This window comes from Moschus berezovskii, chromosome 5 (genome assembly GCF_049115385.1).
Source record: "Moschus berezovskii isolate FMDL1 chromosome 5, NW_MosBer_1.0, whole genome shotgun sequence".
In the NCBI taxonomy this organism is placed as follows: Eukaryota; Metazoa; Chordata; class Mammalia; order Artiodactyla; family Moschidae; genus Moschus; species Moschus berezovskii.
This window is the reverse complement of record NC_142464.1, coordinates 114,899,900-114,924,928: the sequence shown is the minus strand read 5'-3', so window position 1 is coordinate 114,924,928 and position 25,029 is coordinate 114,899,900. Positions and strand designations below refer to the sequence as shown.

General features: G+C 42.7%; 1 protein-coding gene across 1 annotated transcript in view; it reads left to right on the top strand.

The window, feature by feature from the left end:
• Positions 1 to 15,430, top strand: part of CLNK (cytokine dependent hematopoietic cell linker) — a 234,021-nt gene extending 218,591 nt beyond the window's left edge. The window contains exon 19 of the mRNA XM_088836491.1: positions 15,152 to 15,430. Coding sequence (XP_088692617.1) covers positions 15,152 to 15,208 — 57 coding nt within the window. The 3' untranslated portion in view covers positions 15,209 to 15,430. The remainder of the gene's footprint in view (positions 1 to 15,151) is intronic.
• Positions 15,431 to 25,029: the final 9,599 nt, after the last annotated feature.

The following is a 25,029-nucleotide window of genomic DNA, read 5'->3' as shown; positions in this document are numbered from 1 at the left end:
TCAAAAGCACCCATTCTTGGGCACTCAGCCTTATTTATGGTCCAACTCTCACATCAGTATGTGACTACTGGAAAAACCATAGCTTTGACAATATGGACTTCTGATGGCAAACTGATGTCTCTGCTTTTTAATATGCTGTCTACTTTCATCATAGCTTTCCTTTCAAGGATCAAGCATTCTTTAATTTCATGGCTGCAGTCCTTGTCCACAGCGATTTTTGAGTCCAAGAAAAGTCCAAGAAAAGAAAATCTGCCACTGTTTACACTTTTTCCCATTCTATTTTCCATGAAGTGATGGGAACAGATGCCATGATCTGAGTTTTTTAAATGTTGAGTTCCAAGTCGGCTTCTTCACTCTGCTCTTTCACTCTCATAAAGAGGCTCTTCAGTTCCTCTTTGCTTTCTGCCATTAGGGTAGTGTCATCTGCATATCTGAGGTTGTTCTTTCTCCAGCAATCTTGATTCCAGCTTGTGATTCATCCAGTACGGCATTTCACATGATGCTGCTGCTAAGTCGCTTCAGTCGTGTCCGACTCTGTGCGACCCCATAGACGCCAGCCGCCAGGCTCCCCCGTCCCTGGGATTCTCCAGCCAAGAACACTGGAGTGGGTTGCCATTCCCTTCTCCAATGTGTGAAAGTGAAGTTGCTCAGTCATGTCTGACTTGTAGCGACCCCACGGACTGCAGCCTACCAGGCTCCTCCGTCCATGGGATTTTCTAGGCAAGAGGACTGGAGTGGCTTGCCATTGCCTTCTCCGAACATGATGCACTCTGCATATAATTAAATAAGCAGGGTGACAGTATATAGCCTTCACATACTCCTCTCCCAATTTTGAACCCGTCTGTTGTTCTGTTTGGATCTAACTGTTGCTTCTTAACCCACATACAGGTGTCTCAGGAGACTCTCTTCTTTAGGGCACTATTCTAGGTTATTCGTGTAGTAGTGAAGCGGTAACTAACCTGTTGAATGGGTAAGTGAACACAATAGAAATAGAGGCAGTTTCCCTGGGAAAGGACAGATGACTTAGTGAGTTTGGGGAAGTTTCAACTATTAGTTGGAACCCTGCAGTGCAGGTACCCGACAGTTAGCTTTTTTATTGTAATGTTAATGCCTAACATTAAGTCTTTGATTGCTGAGGCACTCATTTCAAAGACATCCATGTCAGAAAAATGCACCACTAGATAAAGAGCCAGGCTCCCCGACCCACATGTTCCCCTTTTTGGAAAGTTCTGGTGGACCTAGACAACTGACTCTTTGACCCACGGCTTGCTTTTCCCTTCCTGTGCTTTAATTCCTGCTCTTCAGTTTTAATTTCATCAATAAGGTGTGAACCCTCAAAGCCCCATGCACCTCATCAATCCCAATAAAAGAGAGAGTCCAAGACCCACACATTCATGCTCTCTCTCCCTACCCCCAGGACCTTGCTAACTGGTCCAGGGCATGGCTTGTACCCTCCAGGACATATAAGTAATAAACCTTGTTTATTCAAAGTTCTCTTACAGTGGTTGCTAAGGTATGTCTTGCAATCATAAGAATCACAAGCCCTGGGACAGTCTCAGCATTGGCGTCAGTTGGGGAAATGTCTGTGAGGCTTGCCGCAAGTAGCCCAGAGGAGTGCCCTCTGCCATTTCTAGAAACTATCATCACTATGGATAGGCTGGATCAACCCAAAAGAAACATATATCAGTGCAGCATTTTGTAAAGCAATTTCACAATACTTAGTAAAATGTAAAACACATGTACCACTGCAATCAGACTAGGGGAGGAGGGAGGTGGGAGGGGGGTTCAGGAAGGCGAATGTACGTACACCCAGGGTGGACTCATGTCAATGCACGGCAAAACCAACCAACATAATACTGTAAAATAATTAGCCTCCAATAAAAAAGAAAAAAATAAATTTAAAAAAAGAAAAATGAAAAAAAAATGGCTAAACAGGAACTTATATTGGATTCCTCTGGAAACTCTACTATAATAATAATGAAAGAATTGAAAAGAAAAAAACATAGGATAAAAAGAACAGAAAAAAACATGATAGAAGAGGATGTCAACAAAATGTCAGATGAGAGAAATTAAATGCACAAATAGTGACCGAGTTAACAACAGCAGCGAGTGGACGTGTAAGCAGCGAGGAGGAAACCCAACACACGAGCTTGTTGCTGTCAAGTGACAAAACGCACAACACAAAGGTTAAGACATCCTGGAGTCTGAAGTCAAGTGGGCCTTAGGAAGCATCACTACGAACAAAGCAAGTGGAAGTGAAGGAATTCCAGCTGAGCTATTTCAAGTCCTAAAAGATGATGCTGTGAAAGTGCTGCACTCAATACACCAGCAACTTTGGAAAATTCAGCAGTGGCCACAGGACTGGAAAAGGTCAGTCTTCACCCCAATCCCAAAGAAAGGCAATGCCAAAGAATGCTCAAACTATCACTCAGTTGCATTCATCTCACACACTAGCAAAGTAATGCTCAAAATTCTCTAAGCCAGGCTTCAACAGTATGTGAACCATGAACTTCCAGATGTTCAAGCTGGTTTTATAAAAGGCAGAGGAACCAGAGATCAAATTGCCAACATCAACTGGATCATCGAAAAAGCAAGAGAGTTCCAGAAAAACATCTTCTTCTGTTTTCTGAATGTTGAGTTTTAATCCTACTTTTTCACTCTCCTCTTTCACTTTCATCAAGGGACTCTTTAGTTCTTCTTCACTTTTTCCTATAAGGGGTGTCATCTGCATATCTGAGGTTATTGATATTTCTCCCAGCAATCTTGATTCCAGCTTGTGCTTCCTCCAACCCAGCATTCCTCATGATGTAGTCTGCATATAAGTTAAATAAGCACGGTGACAATATACAGCCTTGACGTACTCCTTTTCCTATTTAGAACCAGTCTGTTGTTCCATGTCCAGTAGACAGTAACAAAAGCAAAAAGGAAATGTGACTACATCGAACTTAAAAAGTTCCATGCAACAAAGGAAGGAATAAACAGAGTGAAAGGGAAACCTACAGAATGGGGGAAAATATTTGCAAACCACGTACCCGGTCAGAAGCAAACACCCAGATTATATATAAAACTCCTACAACTCAACAATGATAATGACGGCAAATAACCTGATTTTAAAATGGGCATGGGACTTGAATAGACATTTCTACAAAGTATATATATAAACGGTCGACAAGCGTATGGAAACATCTCTAATCATCACAGAGATGCAAGTCAAAGTCTCACACCCACTAGTAGGCTCACTATCTAAAACACAGAAATAACAAGTGCTGGTGAGAATGCAAAGGAATTGGAACACTGTGCACTGCCTGTGGGAATGTAAAAAGGTTTGGACCATAAAGAAAGCTGAGCACTGAAATATTGATGCTTTTGAGCTGTGGTGTTGGAAAAGCCTCTTGAGAGTCCCTTGGACTGCAAGGAGATCCAACCAGTCAATCTTCAAGGAAATCACTCCTAAACGTTCATTGGAAGGACTGACGCTGAAACTGAAACTCCAATACTTTGGCCACATGATGCGAAAAACTGACTCATTGGAAAAGACCCTGATGCTGGCAAAGAGGGAAGGCAGGAGGAGAAGGGGACAACAGGGGATGAGATGGTTGGATGGCATCACCGACTCAATGGACATGAGTTTGAATAAGCTCCAGGAGCTGGTGATTGATAGGGAAGCCTGGAGTGCTGTAGTCCATGGGGTCACAAAGAGTCAGACACGACTGAGCGACTGAACTGAAAAAAGTTTGGCTGGTATGGTAAACAGTATGGAGTTTGCTCCAATAATTAAAAGTACAGTTACCATATAATCTGGAGCTTCCCAGGTGCTCAGTGGTAAAGAGTCTGCCTGCCAATACACGAGACCTCAGAGACACAAGTTCAATCCCTGGGTTGGGAAGATCCCCTGGAGAAGGAAATGGCAACCCATTCCAGTATTCTTGCCTGAAAAATTCCATGGACAGAGGAGTCTGGAGGGCAACAGTCCATAGGGTTGCAAACTGAGCAACTGAGCACACACATATGATCCAACAAACTCATTTCTTGGTATAGACACAAAATAATTGAAAACAGGATCTTGAAGAGATATTTGCACATCCATATTCATTGCAGCACTGTTTACAATAGTCAAGAGGTGGAAGTAATCTAAATGCCCATCAGTAAATGAAAAGATAAAGAAAATGTGGTATATCCATACAATGGAATATTATTCAGCTTTAAAAAGTAATGAAATTCTGTCACACTGTATGACATGGATGAATCTTGAGAACTTACACTAAGTGAAATAAGCCAGTCAAAAAAATACAAATAAAATAATGCATGATGCCACCAGTAAGAAATATATCTAAGGTTCAGTTCAGTTCAGTTCAGTTGCTCGGTCGTGTCCGACTCTCTGTGACCCCATGAATCACAGCACACCAGGCCTCCCTGTCCATCACCAACTCCCGGAGTTCACTCAAACTCATGTCCATGAATTCGGTGATGCCATCCAGCCATCTCATTCTGTGTCGTCCCCTTCTCCTCCCGCCCCCAACCTTTCCTAGCATCAGAGTCTTTTCCAGTGAGTCAACTCGTCGCATGAGGTGGCCAAAGTATTGGAGTTTCAGCTTTAGCATCAGTCCTTCCAATGAACACCCAGGATTGATCTCCTTTAGAATGGACTGGTTGGATCTCCTTGCAGTCAAAGGGACTCTCAAGAGTCTTCTCCAACACCACAGTTCAAAAGCATCAATTCTTCGGCAATCAGCTTTCTTCACAGTCCAACTCTCACATCCATACATGACCATGGGAAAAACCATAGCCTTGACTAGACGGACCTTTGTTGGCAAAGTAATGTCTCTGTTTTTTAATATAATATCAAGGTTGGTCATAACTTTCCTTCCAAGGAGTAAGCGTCTTTTAATTTCATGGCTGCAATCAGCATCTGCAGTGATTTTGGAGCCCCCAAAAATAAAGTCTGACATGGTTTCCACTGTTTTTCCATCTATTTCCCATGAAGTGATGGGACCAGATGCCATGATCTTTGTTTTCTGAATGTTGAGCTTCAAGCCAACCTTTTCACTCTCTTCTTTCACTTTCATCAAGAGGCTTTTGAGTTCCTCTTCACTTTCTGCCATAAGGGTAGTGTCATCTGCATATCTGAGGTTATTGATATTTCTCCCGGCAATCTTGATTCCAGCTTGTGCTTCTTCCAGCCCAGCGTTCCTCATGATGTACTCTGCATAGAAGTTAAATAAGCAAGGTGACAACATACAGCCTTGACGTACTCCTTTTCCTATTTGGAACCAGTCTGTTGTTCCATGTACAGTTCTGACTGTTGCTTCCTGACCTGCATACAGGTTTCTCAAGAGGCAGGTCAGGTGGTCTGGTATTCCCATCTCTTTCAGAATTTTCCACAGTTTATTGTGATCCACACAGTCAAAGGCTTTGGCATAGTCAATGAAGCAGAAATAGATGTTTTTCTGGAACTCTCTTGCTTTCTCCATGATCCAGGGGATGTTGGCAATTTGATCTCTGGTGCCTCTGCCTTTTCTAAAACCTGCTTGAACATCTGGGAGTTCACGGTTCACATATGAAGCCTGGCTTGGAGAATTTTGAGCATGGCTTTACTAGCGTGTGAGATGAGTGCAACTGTGCAGTAGTTTGAGCATTCTTTGGCATTGCCTTTCTTTGGGATTGGAATGAAGACTGACCTCTTCCAGTCCTGTGGCCACTGCTGAGTTTCCCAAATTTGCTGGCATATTGAGTGCAGCACTTTCACAGCATCATCTTTCAAGATTTGAAATATATCTAAGGTAGTCAAATTCATAGAAACAAAAAGTAGAGTGTGGTTACCAGGAGCTGAGAGGAAGGAGGAAATACCACGAGCTGAGAGGAAGGAGGAAATGGGGAGCTGATTTTTAATGAGTACAGACTTTCAGTTTTGCAAGATGAAAAAGTTCTAGATATCTGATGCACAAAAATGTGTTAATAGTTACATCACTGTACTGTATATTTAAAAGTAGTTATGATAGTGAATTTTATGTTACGTGCATTTATCACAATTTTAAATAAATGAAAAAACAATTGACAAAATGTGTGACCAAAAAAAATTGACAAAATTGACATATAGCTAGTTACATAGATAGATATAATGTAAGTATTTCATGACTCAGTAGGATTTACCCTAGGAATGCAATGCTGATGTAATATTTGAAAACCAATGTAATTTGCCACATTAACAAAGTGAGAAAATTACTTGATCATATCAACAACTACACAAAAAGTATTTGGAAATAATTCACCACAATTCATAATAAAACACCTATGTGCATGCATGCTCAGTCATGTCTGACTCTTTGTGACCCGATGGACCATAGCCCACCAGGCTCCTCTGTCCATGGAATTTTCCAGACAAGAATACTGGAGTGATTGCCATTACCTCCTCCAGGGGATCTTCCCGACCCAGGGATTGAACCTGCATCTCCTGTATCTCCTGCATTATAGGCAGGTTCTTTACCACTTGAGCCAAAACCTTTCAGTTAAAGAAAAGTGTTAGTCACTCAGTCATGTCTGACTCTTTGCAACTCCAGAATTGAATCTGAGTCTCCCACAATGAAATTTAAAAGCTTTTGCACAGCAGAGATTGTTCTGGTTGTCCAGTGGTTAGGACTCCTTGCTTTCATTGTCAAGGGCCCAGGTTTAATCCCTTTATCAGGGAACTAGGCTCCCATAAACTATGAGGCCAAAAAAAAAAAAAGAAGAAGAAGAAAGGCGGGGAGAAAGCATTTGCACAGCAAAAGAAACCATAAACAAACGAAAAGATAATCCACAGAATGGGAAAAAGTATTTGCAAATGTTTGTGACTTAAATGCCTCAGTTATGTGTAAGTAACATGAAGGGCACTTATTACTTTAAAAAACATAGGAGAAAATCTGGTATGAGAAAATCTGGTAGAGAATTCTGTCAACGTTTCTGAATCTGTTCTTGCTTCATTCATGTAATTTGACTACTTCTAGAAATGGCAACCCACTTCAGTATTCCTATCTGGGAAATCCCATGGATAGAGGAGCCTGGCAGTCTACAGTCTATGGAATCGCAAAGAGGTGGACATGACTGAAGTGACTTTGCACAGCCTTTAATTTGTTAATAAAGCTTAATACTTTTTAACATTTCTGATTTGGTATGTCTGCTTTGATAACCTGATCTTTGTGTTATCTCAAGTATGTTCACAATAAAATCAGAAATAGGTAAAGATGTATACTTTCACAACTCCTTTTCATTATTGTACTGGAGGTTCTAGCTAGAACCTAAATGTGTAATAAGACAAGAAAAAATAATAAATACAAGGCATAAAGATAAGAAAAGACAGTAAAATTGTCTTTATTCAAAGATAACATATTCCTATATGTTAAAAAAAACTTAAGATCTATAAAACAAACTACTAGAATAACAACTTTAGCAATACCAAAGGAGAGAAGGTCTCTACAAAAAGTGATTGTATTTCTATATCATAGAAACTACTGGTTGGAAAACAAATTTTAATTCCACTTTGAATAGCATTAATATACTTAAGAATAAAGTTAAATAAAAATATACAGAGTATATCCACTAAAAACTAAAACTGCTGAGAGAAATTAAAGAAGACCTAAATAAATGGAGAGAGGTGCCGTATTCATGGGCTAGAAGACTATGCTGTTAACACGTCACTTTCCCCCATAGCTATATAAAAATCCTAGAAGACTATGCTGTTAACACGTCACTTTCCCCCATATCTATATAAAAATCCTAGAAGACTATGCTGTTAACACGTCACTTTCCCCCATATCTATATAAAAATCCTAGAAGACTATGCTGTTAACACGTCACTTTCCCCCATAGCTATATAAAAATCCTAGAAGACTATGCTGTTAACACGTCACTTTCCCCCATATCTATATAAAAATCCTAGAAGACTATGCTGTTAACACATCACTTTCCCCCATAGCTAGAAAAATCCCAGCAGCTCTCCTTAGAAGTTGAGAGCTTCCCTGGTGGCTCAGTGGTAATGAATCCACCTGCTAATGCAGGAAACACAGGTTCGACCCCTGATCTGGGAAGATCCCTCGTGTCATGAAGCAACTAAACCTGTGCACTACAACTATTGAGCCGGTGCTCTAGAGCCCGGGAGCTGCAACTACTGAACCCACGTGTTGCAACTGCTGAAGTGTGCATCCTGTTGAACCTGTGCTCTGCAATAAGAGAAGCCACCACAGTGAAATGCCCACACACCATAGCTAAGGAGTAGTTCCCACTCGCCACAACTAGAGAAAAAGCCCATGCAGCAACAAAGAACCAGCACAGCCAAAAACAAACAAATATCATTAAAAAAATTTTTTAATTCATATAAAACTGCAAAGAATTAAATCTAGCTAAAATAATCTCAAAAAAGAAGAAAGAAGCTAAAGGACTTACACTACTTGCTTTCAAGACATTACATTAAAGCTACAGTAAGGAGAGCAGTGTAGTATTAACATGAAGATAAACAAATCAATCAATTAAATCAAACCCAAAACCTATAAACAGTCTCACTTGTATGGTCAATTGATTTCTGGCAAAGCACCAAAGTCATTCAATGAGAAAAGACCAGTTCTTTCCATAAATGCTGCTGGAAATACTAGATAGCCATATCCATACCAAAAAAAAAAAAAAAATGAACAAATCTCAAACCATATAAAACAAAACAAAAACAATAGAAATGGATCACAGATATAAATGAAAAAGCCAAAACTATAAAACTGCTAAAAGAAAACAATAATATACTTTTTACCTTGGGTAGGCAATGAGTCTTAGTTGTGATACCAAAAGCAAACAGTCATAAAAGTCTTAATAAACTGGATTCCAATAAAAGATTTTATCATAATCAAAACTTTCTGCTCTTTAAGACAGACTGTTAAGAAAATAAAAGGTGGGAGGTTCCTTAAAATACTAAAAATAGAACTATTATATGATCCTGTAACTTCTGAGTATATATCTGGAGAAAACATAATCTGAAAAGGTATATGCACCCAAGTTCATAGAGGCACTATTACAATAGCCAAGACATGGACGCAACCTAACTGCTCACTGACAGATAAGTAGACCCAGAAGATGTAGTATAGAAACAGAAAGAAAGAAAGCCTAGAGATAATGGACCTTGAGATAATCATACTGAAGTCGGTCAGGTGGAGAAAGACAAACATCATATGATATCTCTTACATGTGAAGTCTAAAAGAGAAAATTATACAAACGAACGTATTTATGAAACAGAAATAGACTCACAGACACAGAAGACAAACTTACCATTGTCAAAGGGGAGGTGGGGAAGGATAAATTAGGAGTTTGAAACTAAAACATACACATTATTACACGTAAAATAGATCACCAACCTGTAACTATCATACAGCACAGAGAATTCTACTCAACAACTTGTAATAACCTACAATGGAAGAGAATGTAAAAGAATAGATGGATATGTATAAATATATAACTGAATTGCTTTGCTCTACAACTAAAACTAACACGACATTGTAAATCAACTGTATTTCAATAAAAGTTTTTAAAAATTAAAAACAGATCCTTAGGCTTGAAACTGTTACATAATGAAAGCAAAACTATTTTTTCCATGAATTATTAATTTTACCAGAACAAAATAAGAGGCAAATCTCAGGTTGGGAGGAAATATTGAACATATATTTGACACATGTTTCTTATCCAAGAAGTACAAAGAACTTATGAAAATCAATTTTAAAAAGACTTGGATAAACCCTTCACAAAATAAGAAAGATATACAAATGGCCAATGCATACAAGAAAAGATGCTCCACACTGAGTCAACAGTTGAAGACAGTTGCCTCTGGAGAGCCAAGTTAGATGAAGATAAAGAAAAAGGAAGGTGACTGTTTTCCATCATAAATTTTTAGTACTATTTGATTTTCCAAGACTGGGCAACTTTTTAAAGCAAACATTCTTAAAGCAAAACTTTTTAAAGCTCAGACCTGTCTGACTCTTAGTGACCCCACGGACTGTAGCCCACCATGCTCCTCTGTCCATGGGATTTTTCCAGGCAAGAATACTGGAGTGGGTTGCCATTTCTTTTCCAGGGAATCTTCCTGACAAAGGATTGAATCCAGGGCCTCCTGCATTGCAAGCAGACTCTTTACTGTCTGAGCCACCAGGGAAGCATCCAAAGCAAACATTTTTTTTTTTTTTTTAATGAGCATGTCCTATGAAGCCAATAGGTCATTGGCTTGGTCATTATAGGAAATAGAACTTAAGCCAAAAGTTCAAACCAAGAGCTATCCATGGAAAGAATAGGAGTAGACAGCTTGAAGGAGATAATGGATGCTGAGATACTCAGAAACCAGCAACACTGGGAATCTGTTACTTTGCACAGGGCTGTCTGGATGAGGAAACAGAGGTGAGAGTTGTCATTGCTGGAACAGAGGAGGGGGAGCTGCAGTCATTGAAAAGTGGGGCAACTGCCAGGACATACAACACTGAAACAAAAGGGAAAATATCCAGATCCCTCTGTGCCACCCTCTAATCTCCTGCCAGCACCTCCCATCGGCCATACCCAGTGAGAAGGCGCTAGGTAGTGCGGTCCACAGGGATCAGCATCTCAGGACAGAGCAGTCACACAAGGATGGACACTGGGTAATAGGACAACCAGCAATCCCACATTTTAGGTGCCTCCTTGCAAAATTCTTGCACACTTGGGATAAGATGTACACAAAAAGATATGCAGGAAGATGTTCTCTTTAGTATTATCTATATTAGCAAAACATGATGTCCTCTTGGCAGAAAACTATGCAGCTCTGAAGAGGAAAGAGCCACGTGTTATCTTTCAAAGTAAATGGGTCTCAAAGACAACCATATAATATTTCAGTAAGTTTTGAGTTCATAAAATAATACCATATATTGTTCATGGGTACATATAAAAAATAAAAGTATGAATCAAGGATGTTGTGTATACATGTTAAATATATGATATGGAAAAGCAAAAAATAATAAACTACATGCAAACAATAATAAACTACATTTTAAGAACCTTACAAAAGAGCCTCTGGATGAAAGTGAAAAACCATAGCTTTGACTAGACGGACTTCTGTTGTCAAGGTAATGTCTCTGCTTTTTAATATGCTGTCCAGGTTGGTCATAACTTTTCTTCCAAGAAGCAAACCTCTTTTAATTTCATGGCTGCAGTCACCATCTGCAGTGATTTTGGAGCCCAAAAAAATAAAGTTTGACACTGTTTCCCCAACTATTTGCCACGAAGTGACAGGACGAGATGCCGTGATCTTAATTTTCTGAATGTTGAGTTTTAAGCCAACTTTTTCACTCTCCTCTTTCCCTTTCATCAAGAGGCTCTTTAGTTCTTCTTCACTTTCTGCCATAAGGGTGGTGTCATCTGCATATCTGAGGTTATTGATATTTCTCCCGGCAATCTTGATTCTAGCTTGTGCTTCATCCAGCCCAGCGTTTCTCATGATGTACTCTGCATGTAAGTTAAATAAGCAGGGTGACAAAATACAACCTTGAGGTACTCCTTTCCCTATTTAGAACCAGTCTGTTGTTCCATGTCCAATTCTAACTGTTGCTTCCTGACTTGCATGCAGATTTCTCAAGAGGCAGGTCAGGTGGTATGGTATTCCCATCTCTTTAAGAATTTTCCAGAGTTTGTTGTGGTCCACACAGTCAAAGGATTTGGCATAGTCAATAAAGCAGAAGTAGATGCTTTTCTGGAACTCTCTTGCTTTTTCAATGATCCAACAAATGTCAGAAGACTGCTAACTTCACACCATGCCCTCCCTGTTGCCCTGGCAGTTCCTTTGTCTCAGCCCTGCATCAAGCATGTCCTGATGGTTACTTCCTGACAGTGCTGGGAAAAGTGAGCCATCATGATGCTGATGCACCAGTCATTAAAGAGGATGCTGACCGAGAGGGGTGAGAAAGGGTGGGAGGGAGGCTCAAGCAGGAGGGGACACATTTATACCTATGGCTGACTCATGCTGATGTATGGAGAAACCAACACAATATTGTAATTATCCTTCAATTAAAAATAAACACAAAGAGGATGATTGATCAAATCAGTCCAATTCTATACCACTTAGGACCAACAAAATAAAGGGGGGGGGGCAAATACATTTCATATAGAAGATAAACGTCAAAGAATATCTAAGAAAACTCTAGCGGGGAAAAATAAAAAAGTAGTAGGGAGGGAATGGGGAGGCAATCCTGCTTTACCAGATTTTCTAAAAACATAAAGCCATTGTAACTAAAACAAGTTAGAAGCACACATATAGGAAAATTGAGATGTGATTAAGGATGGTATTACAAGTCAGTGGGAAAAGAGTGGTTTGTTTAAAGATTGCTAGAGCAATGCTAGTCAAATAGGGAAGAAAGGTAGATCCTTTCTTTTACCTACATAAAAAATAATTTTCATGAGGACTGAAATACTTAAATATAAAAATATATAACAATAACTATTTAGAAGAAAACCTATGAAAATATTTGCATGTCCTTGGTATTTATGGCAGTGTTGTGGGCTGGGGGGGAGCCTCTATGTAAAACTCAACAACAACAAAAAAAAGGAAATGAAGAAACATTTCACTATGTAAATATTTTAAATACAACAAAAAGACAATAAACAAAGTCAGACAACAAAGAATAGAAGGAAAAAAAATATCTTTGAAGCACATCAATCAGATAAATAATTCCTGGGGATATATTCTATATAAATATGTTAATATTATAGTTCCCATAAAGTAACAATACAAGGACAAATAGCCCACCTAAAAATAGTCAAAGGATTTAAAATAGTCATTTTATAAAAGGAGAAATTCTGATGCACATAGATACATTAAAAAGAAGTTCCACGTCACAATCAGCAGGGACATTCTAATTAATGTAACAGTGACTTGACATTTTGCCAACGGGTGGCAGAAAGTGCAGAAGAATGTTACAGTGCCAGTTGGAGGGATGAGCAGGGTGTGAGTGGACAAGCTGGCGATCCTATAAATTGTTAATAACAATAGGCACGAATTACTGCCAATATTTTTGAAAATTTGGCAAATTGTTAAAAATATAACTATCCTTTTATTTAACAATTCAAGTTCTAAAAATTTATCTTATACAATTAGATTTTATAGAATGAAAAGTGTATTTACCCAATTAAGAAGTATAAAGGATATTTAGTGAAAAACTGCCTGCCAAGTAACAAAGAAAAATAAATTAAAATTCATTAATAAAAGAATGGTTAGATTAACTGAAGTGTATCTAGGCTGTGGAGTATTATGCAACTATTTAAAAGATTGCTTTAGCACTGCATCAATTTTTCCACTAGAATATTTATTATAGATTGTAAGTGATCAAAGCCCCTTGCAGAGAAATGAATAGAATTATTCTATCAATAACCTCAGATATGCAGATGACACCACCCTTACGGCAGAAAGTGAAGAGGAACTCAAAAGCCTCTTGATGAAAGTGAAAGAGGAGAGTGAAAAGGTTGGCTTGAAGCTCAACATTCAGAAAACAAAGATCGTGGCATGTGGTCCCATCACTTCATGGGAAATAGATGGGGAAACAGTGGAAACAGTGTCAGACTTTATTTTTTTGGGCTCCAAAATCACTGCAGATGCTGATTGCAGCCATGAAAATAAAAGACGCTTACTCCTTGGAAGGAAAGTTATGACCAACCTAGATAGCATATTAAAAAGCAGAGACATTACTTTGCCAACAAAGGTCCGTCTAGTCAAGGCTATGGTTTTTCCCATGGTCATGTATGGATGTGAGAGTTGGACTGTGAAGAAAGCTGAGCGCAGAAGAATTGATGCTTTTGAACTATGGTGCTGGAGAAGACTCTTGAGAGTCCCTTGGACTGCAAGGAGATCCAACCAGTCCATTCTAATGGAGATCAGTCCTGGGTGTTCATTGGAAGGACTGATGCTAAAGCTGAAACTCCAATACTTTGGCCACCTCATGCGACAAGTTGACTCACTGGAAAAGAGTCTGATGCTGGGAGGGATTGGGGGTCGGAGGAGACGGGGACGACACAGAATGAGATGGCTGGATGGCATCACCGACTCTGTGGACATGAGTTTGAGTGAACTCCGGGAGTTGGTGATGGACAGGGAGGCCTGGCATGCTGTGATTCATGGGATCGCAAGGAGTCGGACACGACTGAGCGACTGAACTGAACTGATGTCTATAAAACAACTACATCCCACAGCATGTATCTGACTATCTTTTCATAGTATGGTTATATAAGAATGCACTAGAAGTTATTAAGATCTGTTAGAGGTGGGATAGGAACATGTTTGAGAAAGGAGAGATGGTTTTGAGACAGATGAAGAAGAAAGCGACTATAACATAAGAAATACTCTGGCATAAAAAAAAAAAAAACAACTCTGGTATTGTGCAAGACAAAGAGTAAACTAGAAAATTCTATAACACCAAATGTGTAAAACTAAATACGTACGTGGACAAGGCTAGAAGGTAACCAGGAAAAACGGGAACACTATCATGAATGGCAACAAAAAGGGAAAAAAGGACTTCCCTGGTGGTCTAGTGGTTAAGATTCTGCTCTTCCACTGTAGGGGACCCGGGTTCAACACCTGGTTGGGGAACTAAGATCCTACATGTGTGGTCAAAAAAGATTCTACGGAGTGGTCAAAAAACAAAAAATATGGTGTTATCTATTTCCTCAATTTACTGACAGCAACACCTCTCTGCAATGTCTCATGATATTTGCAAGCAATCACCATTTTTCACTTTCTGAATCTCTTTTCAAATCTGCACATGATGTAAATCCCCTATTCTCTCTTAAAAAAAAAAAAAAGTCTAAAACCTAAAATGCTTGCTCTCCCTCCCCACCCTACCACCCAGTCTCTTCTGCCAACACATTTAGCATTTTTACAGAGTTGTTATTATGAATTTGGAGAAACTCAACTTCATTTTGAAACTGAAGTTAAAATACATTATCCATATTTCTTATAACAATCACATTTAAAATAATAACCAAAATTGAAGTTTGTAGGCAGAAAAATAAATAGCATTCTTCTTTAACAATAACTAAAATAACACAGTGAGCATCTTTTATGTACCAATGGTTTTATCATCTTTTTAATCAGTAAATAAAACATGATGTCATCTTATTTACTTTCCACAGATACCTATGGTGTTACCTGTGAGGCAGATATTATTATTCCTGACTCAGAGGTTGTGATTGCAGCTCCTTCCTGATTATGGACAAGTGTGAACTACTAGCAAGACTCTATGTTTTTAGAAACACTGTCACACCCTCTAGGAAGACCCCCTGTAGTGAAAGTTGCTCAGTCGTGTCTGACTCTTTGCGACCCCATGGACTATAGAGTCCATGGAATTCTCCGGGCCAGAATACTGGAGTGGGTAGCCTTTACCTCCTCCAGGGGAATCTTCCCAACCCAGGATCGAACCCAGGTCTCCCACATTGCAGGCGGATTGTTTACCAGCTGAGCCACAAGGGAAGCCCAAGAATACTGGAGTGCGTAGCCTATCCCTTCTCCAGCAAATCTTCCTGACCCAGGAATCAAACCAGGGTCTCCTGCATTGCAGGTGGATTCTTTACCAACTGAGCTATCAGGAAAGCCCAACTAGACTCATGGGAAAAATGTTTCATGAAAATACCCTGAGACCAGAGTATATCGCACATATCTGATGGTTCACAATCTTAAGATGATGCCCTTCCTATGTGACAGAAGAGTGCTTACAGCTGCTTCTGGAAGACCCTAGCCTCTCTGCATCTGCCTTCTTGGCCCCACCACATCCTGAACCTTTACTAAATCTCTATGTGAGTACACTCTGTGGGGCCTCATGAGCCCTTTCATTATCCAACACCATGCAACCATGACTCACACTGAAAACTCAGCTTTCAGTCAGCTCACATGTGTAGAAACCAACAATGCTCCATTCTCACCCTTATTGAAAAATGGGTGTCATACTGTTTAGGAATTCACCCTTTTACATGTGGTCGTGAAACCAAGCAGGACCCTGTGGGACTCCTGGACACAAAAGATTTTCTGTGTCCCTGTGTCCCTTGTTTTCCTGTTAGCAGGAAATAGTCATGTATGGATGTGAGAGTCAGACCATAAAGAAAGCTGAGCACCGAAGAATTGACACTTTTGAACTATGGTGTTGGAGAAGGCTCTTGAGAGTCCCTTGGACTGCAAGGAGATCCAACCAGTCCATCCTAAAGGAGATCAGTCCTGAATATTCATTGGAAGGACTGATGCTGAAGCTTCATGAAGCTCCACTACTGTGGCCACCTGATGCGAAGAACTGACTCCTTGGGAAAGACCCTGATGCTGGGGAAGATTGACGGCAGGAGAAGGGGACGACAGAGGATGAGATGGCTGAATGGCATCACCGTCTTAATGGACATGAGTTTGAGCAGCTCCGGGAGTTGGTGATCGGCAAGGAAGCCTGGCGTGCTGCAGTCCATGGGGTCGCAGAGAGTCGGACACGACTGAGCGACTGAACTGACTGAACGGGGGCAGGGTCCTGGTCCCCCTCAAGGGGTCACACAGTAACATCTCTGAGCTGTTTTGCAGATCCTGAAAGCCCCACCAGGTGGGAGAAATTCACTGGATGTTGCCCACGAGCACAAGGGCCCCAGGCTGGTAAGCATCAGAAGGCTGATGGCACGGACTCCCAACCACCTCACCACCGACCCATCAGAAGGATGTCTAAGAGCTGATCGCATCCTCCTCTTTGAACCGTTGCAATAAACCTCCTCACGAACCCCTCCAGGTCGGGACATACGGTTTTGAGTGCACTTAGCCCTGTGGCTCCTGGCAAAGCAATAAAGCTATCCTTTTCTACTTCGCCCAAAACTCTGTCTCCGCGATTCAATTCAGTACCAGGGTACAGAGGCTGGATTTCAGTCACAGTCATATCTTTCAAGGGATGGTTCCCTCCTCATGTTCAAAAGGCAGGTCTTGACCAGGACCAGCTACAGAATTTACAGAGTCCAACGCAAAATAAAAATGGGATCTCGTTATTCAAACGTTAAGAAAGATTTCAAAATGGTGACAGCACAGCATTAAACCAAGTGCAACGCCCTTGTGAACACAGGCTCCTGTAGGACTGCACAGGTCACTGTCACCTGAAGTAATCTCTGGTCCTGATCAAACTACAACCAGGGATGCCATTCAATTCCAAGACATAAGGAGACATCCTCCTGGAAGCTTTTTTCCCACTACCAAGAGCTATACACGAGGTTAGAGTCCTGATCTCTTGCCTGCAATCTCTGTGCTGCCTGAAATAGGTGCTTAGACCTCTTCCAGTAGCCCGAGGGTGACACTGCCACACCAAAGATGGCAGCAAGTAGAGACGGACAGAACCATGCCCTTCAGTTCAGTCACTCAGTCGTTTTTAACTCTTTGTGATCCCATGGCTGCAGCACGCCAAGCTTCCCTGTCCATCACCAACTCCCGGAGCTTGCTCAAACTCGTGTCCATCAAGACGGTGATGCCATCCAACCATCTCATCCTCTGTCGTCCCCTTCTCCTCCTGCCTTCAATCTTTCCCAGCATCAGGGTTTTTTCCAATGAGTCCGTACTTCACATCGGGTGGCCCAAAGTACTGGAGCTTCATGAAGCTTCAGCATCAGTCCTTCCAACGAATGTTCAGGACTGATTTCCTTTAGACTGACTAGTTGGATCTTCTTGCAGTCCAAGGGACTCTCAAGAGTCTTCTCCAGCACCACAGTTCAAAAGCATCAATTCTTTGGCGCTCAGCTTTCTTTATGGTCCAACTGTCACACCCATACATGACTACTGGAAAGACCATAGCTTTGTCTATAGGGACCTTTGTCAGTAAAGTGATGTCTCTGCTTTTTTAACATGCTGTCTAGGTTGGTCATAGCTTTTCTTCCAAGGAGCAAGCATCTTTTAATTTCACAGCTGAAGACACCATCTGCAGTGATTTTGGAGACCCAGAAAATAAAATCTGCCTCTGCTTCCATTTTCCCCCAACTATTTGCTATGAAGCAATGCGACCTGATGCCATAATCTTCATTTTTTGAAGGTTGAGCTTTAAGCCATTTTTAACTCTCCTGTTTCCCTTTCATCAAGAGGCTCTTTAGTTCCTCTTCACTTTCTGCCATAAGGTTGGTGTCATTTCTGAGGTTACTGATATTTCTCCTGGCAATCTTGATTCCATACTGTGCTTTACCCAGTCCGGCATTTTGCATGATGCACAGAAGTTAACTAAGTAGAGTGACAATATACAGCTTTGATGTACTTCTTTCCCAATTTTGAACTAGTTCTGTTGTTTAAAGTCCAGTTCTAACAGTTGCTTCTTGATCTGCATACAGGTTTCTCAAGAGGCAGCTCAGGTGTTATGGTATTCCCATTTGTTGAAGAATTTTCCACAATTTGTTGTGATCCACACAGTCAAAGGCTTTAGTGTAGTCAATGAAGCAGATGTTTTTCCTGAAGGTTTTCCTAGAGTCAGTCCTATAGCCTGTGACCATCCAACTCCTAGGAATTGATTACAGGGCACAGGGCACCGTAGGGTGAATTCTCCAGGCTTCATCCTTTCTCACTTCTCTGATCTTTTCTCTCAAGTCTCCAGAACCTTGAATTCCTAGGAGGAACATCACTGTGCAGAAGAAATCAACTGTCAGCTTTATGTAAGGAAAGTGAGGTCCCAAAGTCAAGGTTTGGAGTTTTCCTTTCCCTAACAAAGACAGTTTTTCCCCAAGAGGATTTCGAGTCCCAGTCATTGCAGGAATGTTTCCAGCGTTAACCTAATTTGCTAAATAGATAAATGGTCCAAATTTTTCTCTATGAGGTTTCTGAACAAAGTGGAAAGGTAAAATCTGGGGGCTATAATCCCCATACTTGTATTCTCAGTACACAAGGTGAGCAAAATAAAAATGATGCCTGTTCTCTCTCTCCTGCCTTGACAACTGACAACACATCAACTGGTGGCAGCTCTGTCATCTTGGTTTCCAGACTAAAAACGTCAAAGAGCCCAGTCCTCGGCTAATTGAAGTCTGGTGGCTCAGTGCTGAAGAATCCGCCTGCCAATGCAGAAGACATGGGTTCCATTCCTGACCTGGGAAGATCCCCTGAAGAAGGAAATAGCAACCCACTCCAGTATTCTTGCCTGGGAAAGCCTACAGACAGAGGAGCCTGGCAGGCTACAGTCCATGGGGTCACAAAGAGTCAGACACAACTGAGAGAAAGAACAACACGTAAGTGAAAAGTAAACCTCCATCTTTTTAAGCCACTGAGATTTGGGCGTTATTACCAGAGTGTAAACTAGCTTATTCTAATTGATGCAATAGTCAAATCATCTATGCTTCTCAATACGAGCTTCACTTTAAGTCTTTTACAAAAGGAAACTAACTCATCTCATTCTCACAGGAAGCAGTTACTATTATTAATCCTGTAATTTTCCCAGATGAGAAAATTCAGAGATGAAAGACTGGATCAGTAGGTAAATGTCAATACTCGGATCTGGGAATTCCACCTCTGCTTCTGCTCTGGTCACCCGGGACACAGCTTTTTTTCTCTTGAATTAATAAATAACAACTCAACTATTATGGGTGCCTGTTAAGTGCCAGGCTCTCCGCCTTGGGCACTGGCAATACGAGGGTGAATGAAACAACTTATTTTGTAGTGTAGCAAAATGAAAGGATTCAAGTAAAAGAATAAAAAACTAATTCAGTTCATCTATGAAGAACATAAAACACAGAAACGATAGAGGGAAGGTGGTAGTCTTGTGAGATGAAATGGTAAGAAACAAGGTAGCTTTTGAGTTGAAATTAGAGAGATGAGTGATGTCCCGGGCAGAGCGAACAAGGCAAGGGTCGATACCCATCCTCTCCCTCCTTTGGGACCCGCCCGCCTCTGCGCCTTGCTTTGTCTAAGGTTGATCTAGGCCGAGGACTCTGGAGACTCTGCCCGGCTTGGTCTTGGAAGCCGGGCCCGTTTTGTGCTTTATGCCAACGACCAGCAAAACACCCGGGACGCGTGTCCTACTGGAACTTACAGCCCAGAAGCGGCCACGCACACTTACTTGTGAGTCTCACAAAATGGGGGGTATTGGGGGAGTGGAGGGCTCGTCCGGAATCCCCTTAACCTCACGCCTTCTGGATCTTGCAGGGCGACATCTGCATTTTTTCAAATGCAAAAGTTGCAAATGTGGCCAACACAGGAGCGCAACGAAGGCCGGGCGGCGCCTAGCGTTTACTCCGCGTCCTCGGTGATCTGGCCAGCGCCGCGAGTCCACCAGCGCCCGTCCCTCCTGTTCCTGCCATACGAGAGGAACAAAAGCAAAGCAGCACAGAAAGATTTCTCTCAGGAGTGCGTCAGAAGGAGGGTCCGGACGCGGGCTGGGAGCTACCGCGGGCTTGCAGCCCCGACGGCCCGGAGAGCGCGGGCCCGCGGGCGCGGGGTAGAGCTCTACCAGCGCCGAGCCGCCCGCACCGCCGCGCAGCGACGCCACAGGCCGCGGGCGGTACTGCAGGGCGCGGCGCTCGCGGGCGGGGCGGGGCGGGGCGACGTCCAGGCGGCCTCCTGTGGCTCTACGGGCCGCGCATGCCCGGTGCGCTGCTCGCGGCTCCCGGCTGGGACCCACCGCGCGGCCCGGCGGCCCCCGAAGGGCCGCATAGCCGCGCGGGGGAGGCACCGTCCCCGCGAGGCGCATCCGATGGCTGGAACCGGAGCGTGATCCCTGGTGCCCACCTCCGTCCTGCAACCTCCACCAAAGGCTGTCCAATTTACTGCCTCCTTAAGTTGAGAAAAGCCTCAGAGACCGGCAGTAACTTGCCCAAGGCCACACAGCGGGGCACAAATAAGTAATGGGGTCCAGAATTCCACTCTGCAGCCTCCACTCCCTGTGCCCCGGGACTGGGAGGATAAACTGGATTTCCACGTGAGTGTCGCGGTGTCGCAAAGATTCAGATACGACATAGTGACCGCACGCACGCTTGGGCACCTTGGGCGAGGATGCCTTTGTCCCACTTCACGGAGGAGCAAATCCAAACTACTACGGCTCCAAGTTACTAGACATTTTTTAAATATTTCAAAATCTTCAAACACAAGTGGCGTCCGGGAGGGTTCTCCCGTTTATGCGCGGGCCTTTAAGTGCCTGCGATTTACGAGTCTTGTCCTCACCCCTCCTCCCCAAACACTCGCAGGAAGTTCCTGACCTGGCTGTTAGAGACCTGGCCCTTTTCCAAGGCACAGCAGTGTCAGTACTTTCCTCTGAGACCCAGGATCCTCACTGGCAGAATCTCCGGCAACGGCTCCCTAGGAGAACACGGTTTGTGAGCGCCTAGATGACCTACCTTAACATTGCGCTTCCTTCTTCCTCTAACACGTCTGTGCCCATCTCAGGATCTCTACCCACGCTTTTCTCTATGAATAAAGCAAGCTCCTTTTCCTAGATCCTACTCACGACTTAGAGCTCAGCTTCGGAGTCCCCTTCCCTGAGCCTTTCAGATCATTCTTTCACTCGCTTTGCACTCTCTTCCACATTACTCTAGCCAGTTTTATCTTCCCCCAGCTTCTGCGTGCGTGCTCAGTTTCTTCAGTCCTGTCTGACTCTTTGCGACCTTATGGACTGCAGCCTGCCAGGCTCCTCTGTCCATGGGATTCTCCAGGAAAGAATACTGGAGTGGGTTGCCTTGCCCTTCTCCAGGGGCTCTTCCCCACCCTGGGATTGAACCGGAGTCTCTTATGTCTCCTGCACTGGCAGGCATTTTCTTTACCACTAGTGCCACCTGAGATGCCCCTCCACCCCACTTCTAGCATTGCCTAATATTAATCATATATTCCATTAACTGTTTAAGATCTACAACTCCCAACAAAATGAATGCTCCCGGAAAGTAGAGCCTTATCTTGTTCCTCTGACCTCAGACCTAGCCTGCACCTGCACTAAACAGGCACTCAAGGAATGCTTGTAGAATAGATACATAAGCCCCCAGCCCTTACACTCAATGTCTTATCTTGTTCACATGTGTCCCCTCCTCTCTCTCATATGTTAGGCAACCATATACGGGAGCTTGTATTAACTGTAACAAATAGAAATTTATCCTATCAGGGTTCTGGAAGTGAGCAGTCAGCAGAGCATCAGTCCCTCTGAAATCTATACGGAAGGACTCCCCAGCCCCTTTTTTTTCTTTTCAGCTTTTGATAGCCCTAGGCATTCCTTGGCTTCTGGCAGTCTTGTCTTCATCTGGCCCTTTGCTCTCTAGATGTCTGTGTCTTCACGTGATCTTCTCTGAGTCTCATCTCTTAAAGACACCAGTCATATTGGACTGCAGCCCTCCTAATGAAGGATCTCTACACCTCTGTAAAACCCTGTTTCCAAAGAAGTTCGCATTCAGAGGAGTGAATTCCCATTCTCATTTACTGAGCTTTAATACCTTTTGAGGGGGCATAACTCAACCTATAACAGAGGTGATCCATGGAACACTGAAAAGAAACTGGCCAACTAAGCTGGAGGGTGGGGAAGAAGACAGGAAGAGCAGCCATGAGGTATAGGAAATGTGCACTGGCTGACCATCCAGCATTTCTGAGTGAACTCTCCTGCATCAAAAGACCTCTAGGGGACCACACTTCAACTTTAAGGGTTTCCACAAAAGTGGTTTCTACCCCAGCTTGGCCCCTTTCCAAGTGATAAATACCCAATTTCCAGACCCTCCACAAAGCATTTTATCTCACTGTATAATAATTGGGCTCCTGAGAAATATAAACCTAACAGGGATTATGCCAAGCCTTGACCTGCCTTCTCTTTTTTAAAGTTGACAATTGCTTGTGACTAGGACCTTTTCTCCAATGAATTTTACAGGAGAAACTGAGGTTCAGCCAGGTTAGGAAGCAAGCTCAAGCCTGTGTGTATAACCAGGTCTAACTCCAGAGAAAGTTCCAGGAAACCCAGAGGTACTCTTTGTCAGTTCCATGTGACTCAAGGGGGCAGAACTGTAATGCACGAGTGTGTGTTACACAGAGAAACAATGATTTGGGCTAAATTACAGGAAAAAAAATTCTCTAACACTTGAGAGTCCCTTGTACTGCAAGGAGATCCAACCAGTCTATTCTAAAGGAAATCAATCCTGGGTGTTCATTGGAAGGACTGATGCTAAAGCTGAAACTGCAAAACTTTGGCCACCTCATGCGATGAGTTGACTCACTGGAAAAGACTCTGATGCTGGGAAAGGTTGGGGGCGGGAGGAGAAGGGGACGACAGAGAATGAGATGGCTGGATGGCATCACCAACTCTGTGGACATGAGTTTGGGTGAACTCCGGGAGTTGGTGATGGACAGGGAGGCCTGGCGTGCTGTGATTCGTGGGGTCGCGGAGGGTCGGTCACGACTGAGCAACTGAACTGAACACTTATAATGAACAGTTTTTCCTGATTTGGCTCCTTTCGCCATCAGAGATTTCCAGGTTATTGCCAGTTTAGATTCTTCAATGCTCTTCTGAAACCCAGCCCACTCTTCAGGGTGACTTTGAGCTATCTACTCCATTCACTCTGATACAAACTGGCCATAAATACGTTTTTCTGAGAAGAGGTTCACTAGCTTCTCAACACTAAGAGATAGAGGACCGGAAAGCACCCTTATCAGCAATGACTCTGGCAGCGCAGAACAGGGGTTACAGTTGCTGTTGGTGATCCACCTCTGGTTTGCCATTCTCTCTGCCAACTCTTGCTATTTCAGTGGTGGGCATTTTTGCCCGCTATTGATCCTGTCATCCTGAATGGCACTTCTCCGTGTGGAAGAACCGTCCTAGCCCTGCCAGCCGACGTCCATGCACCTGGCCTCCAACAGGAAGGTGCTGGAAACCAGTCTTGCTCCATCCAGAGACCTGAAATAAATTTTTGGCTGTTTTTCCTGAAGAAACTTCACTTCCGGGTGACACTACTCCCCCTTCCCAATCTGTTCCCAACTCGGAGAAACTATCTTTTGTAGAGAGCAACATCAGAGTCAGCGATTACGGAGAATCTAGCAAAACGGTCCCTCTTCTTTCCTCGGGGAGGTGTGGTTCTATTCCCGGTAGAGCTTCCTTCTGGAAGGTCAGAAGTGCACGAGGGAGTAGTCCCCCCCCACCTCCCCCCCTGCAAAAGAGCCCTGGAGTTCAAAGCAACAGGAGAAAACGCTGGCATGGCAAACTCCATCTCCAGATTCTCCCACAATCACCGTCTTGTCTGACTCTCGAAACAACCTACATAATAAAAATGAGGCTCTCGGCTTCAGGCCTTAGGAAGCATCACGAGGAACAAAGCTAGTGAAGGTGATGGAATTTCACTTGAGCTATTTCAAATCCTAAAAGATGATGCTGTGAAAGTGCTGCAAATATGCCAGCAAATTTGGAAAATTCAGCAGTGGCCACAGGACTGGAAAAGGTCAGTTTTCATTCCAATCCCAAAGAAAGGCAATGCCAAAGAATGCTCAAGCTACCGCACAATTGCACTCATCTCACGCTACCAAAGTAATGCTCAAAATTCTCCAAGACATTCTTCAGCAATACGTAAACTGTGAACTTTCAAATGTTCAAGCTGGTTTTAGAAAAGGCAGAGGAACCAGAGATCAAATTGCCAACAACCGCTGGATCATCAAAAAAGCAAGAGAGTTCCAGAAAAACATTTATTTCTGCTTTATTGACTATGCCAAAGCCTTTGGCTGTGTGGATCACAATAAACTGTGGAAAATTCTGAAAGAGATGGGAATAACAGGCCACCTGACCTGCCTCTTGAGAAACGTGTATGCAGGTCAGGAAGCAACAGTTAGAACTAGACATGAAACAACAGATTGGTTCCAAATAGGAAAAGGAGTACGTCAAGACTGTATATTGTCACCCTGCTTATTTAACTTCTATGCAGAGTACATCATGAGAAACGCTGGGCTGGAGGAAGCACAAGCTAGAATCAAGATTGCTGGGAGAAACATCAATAACCTCAGAAATGCAGATGACACCACCCTTACGGTAGAAAGTGAAGAAGAACTAAAGAGCCTCTTGATGGAAGTGAAAGAGGAGAGAGAAAAAGTT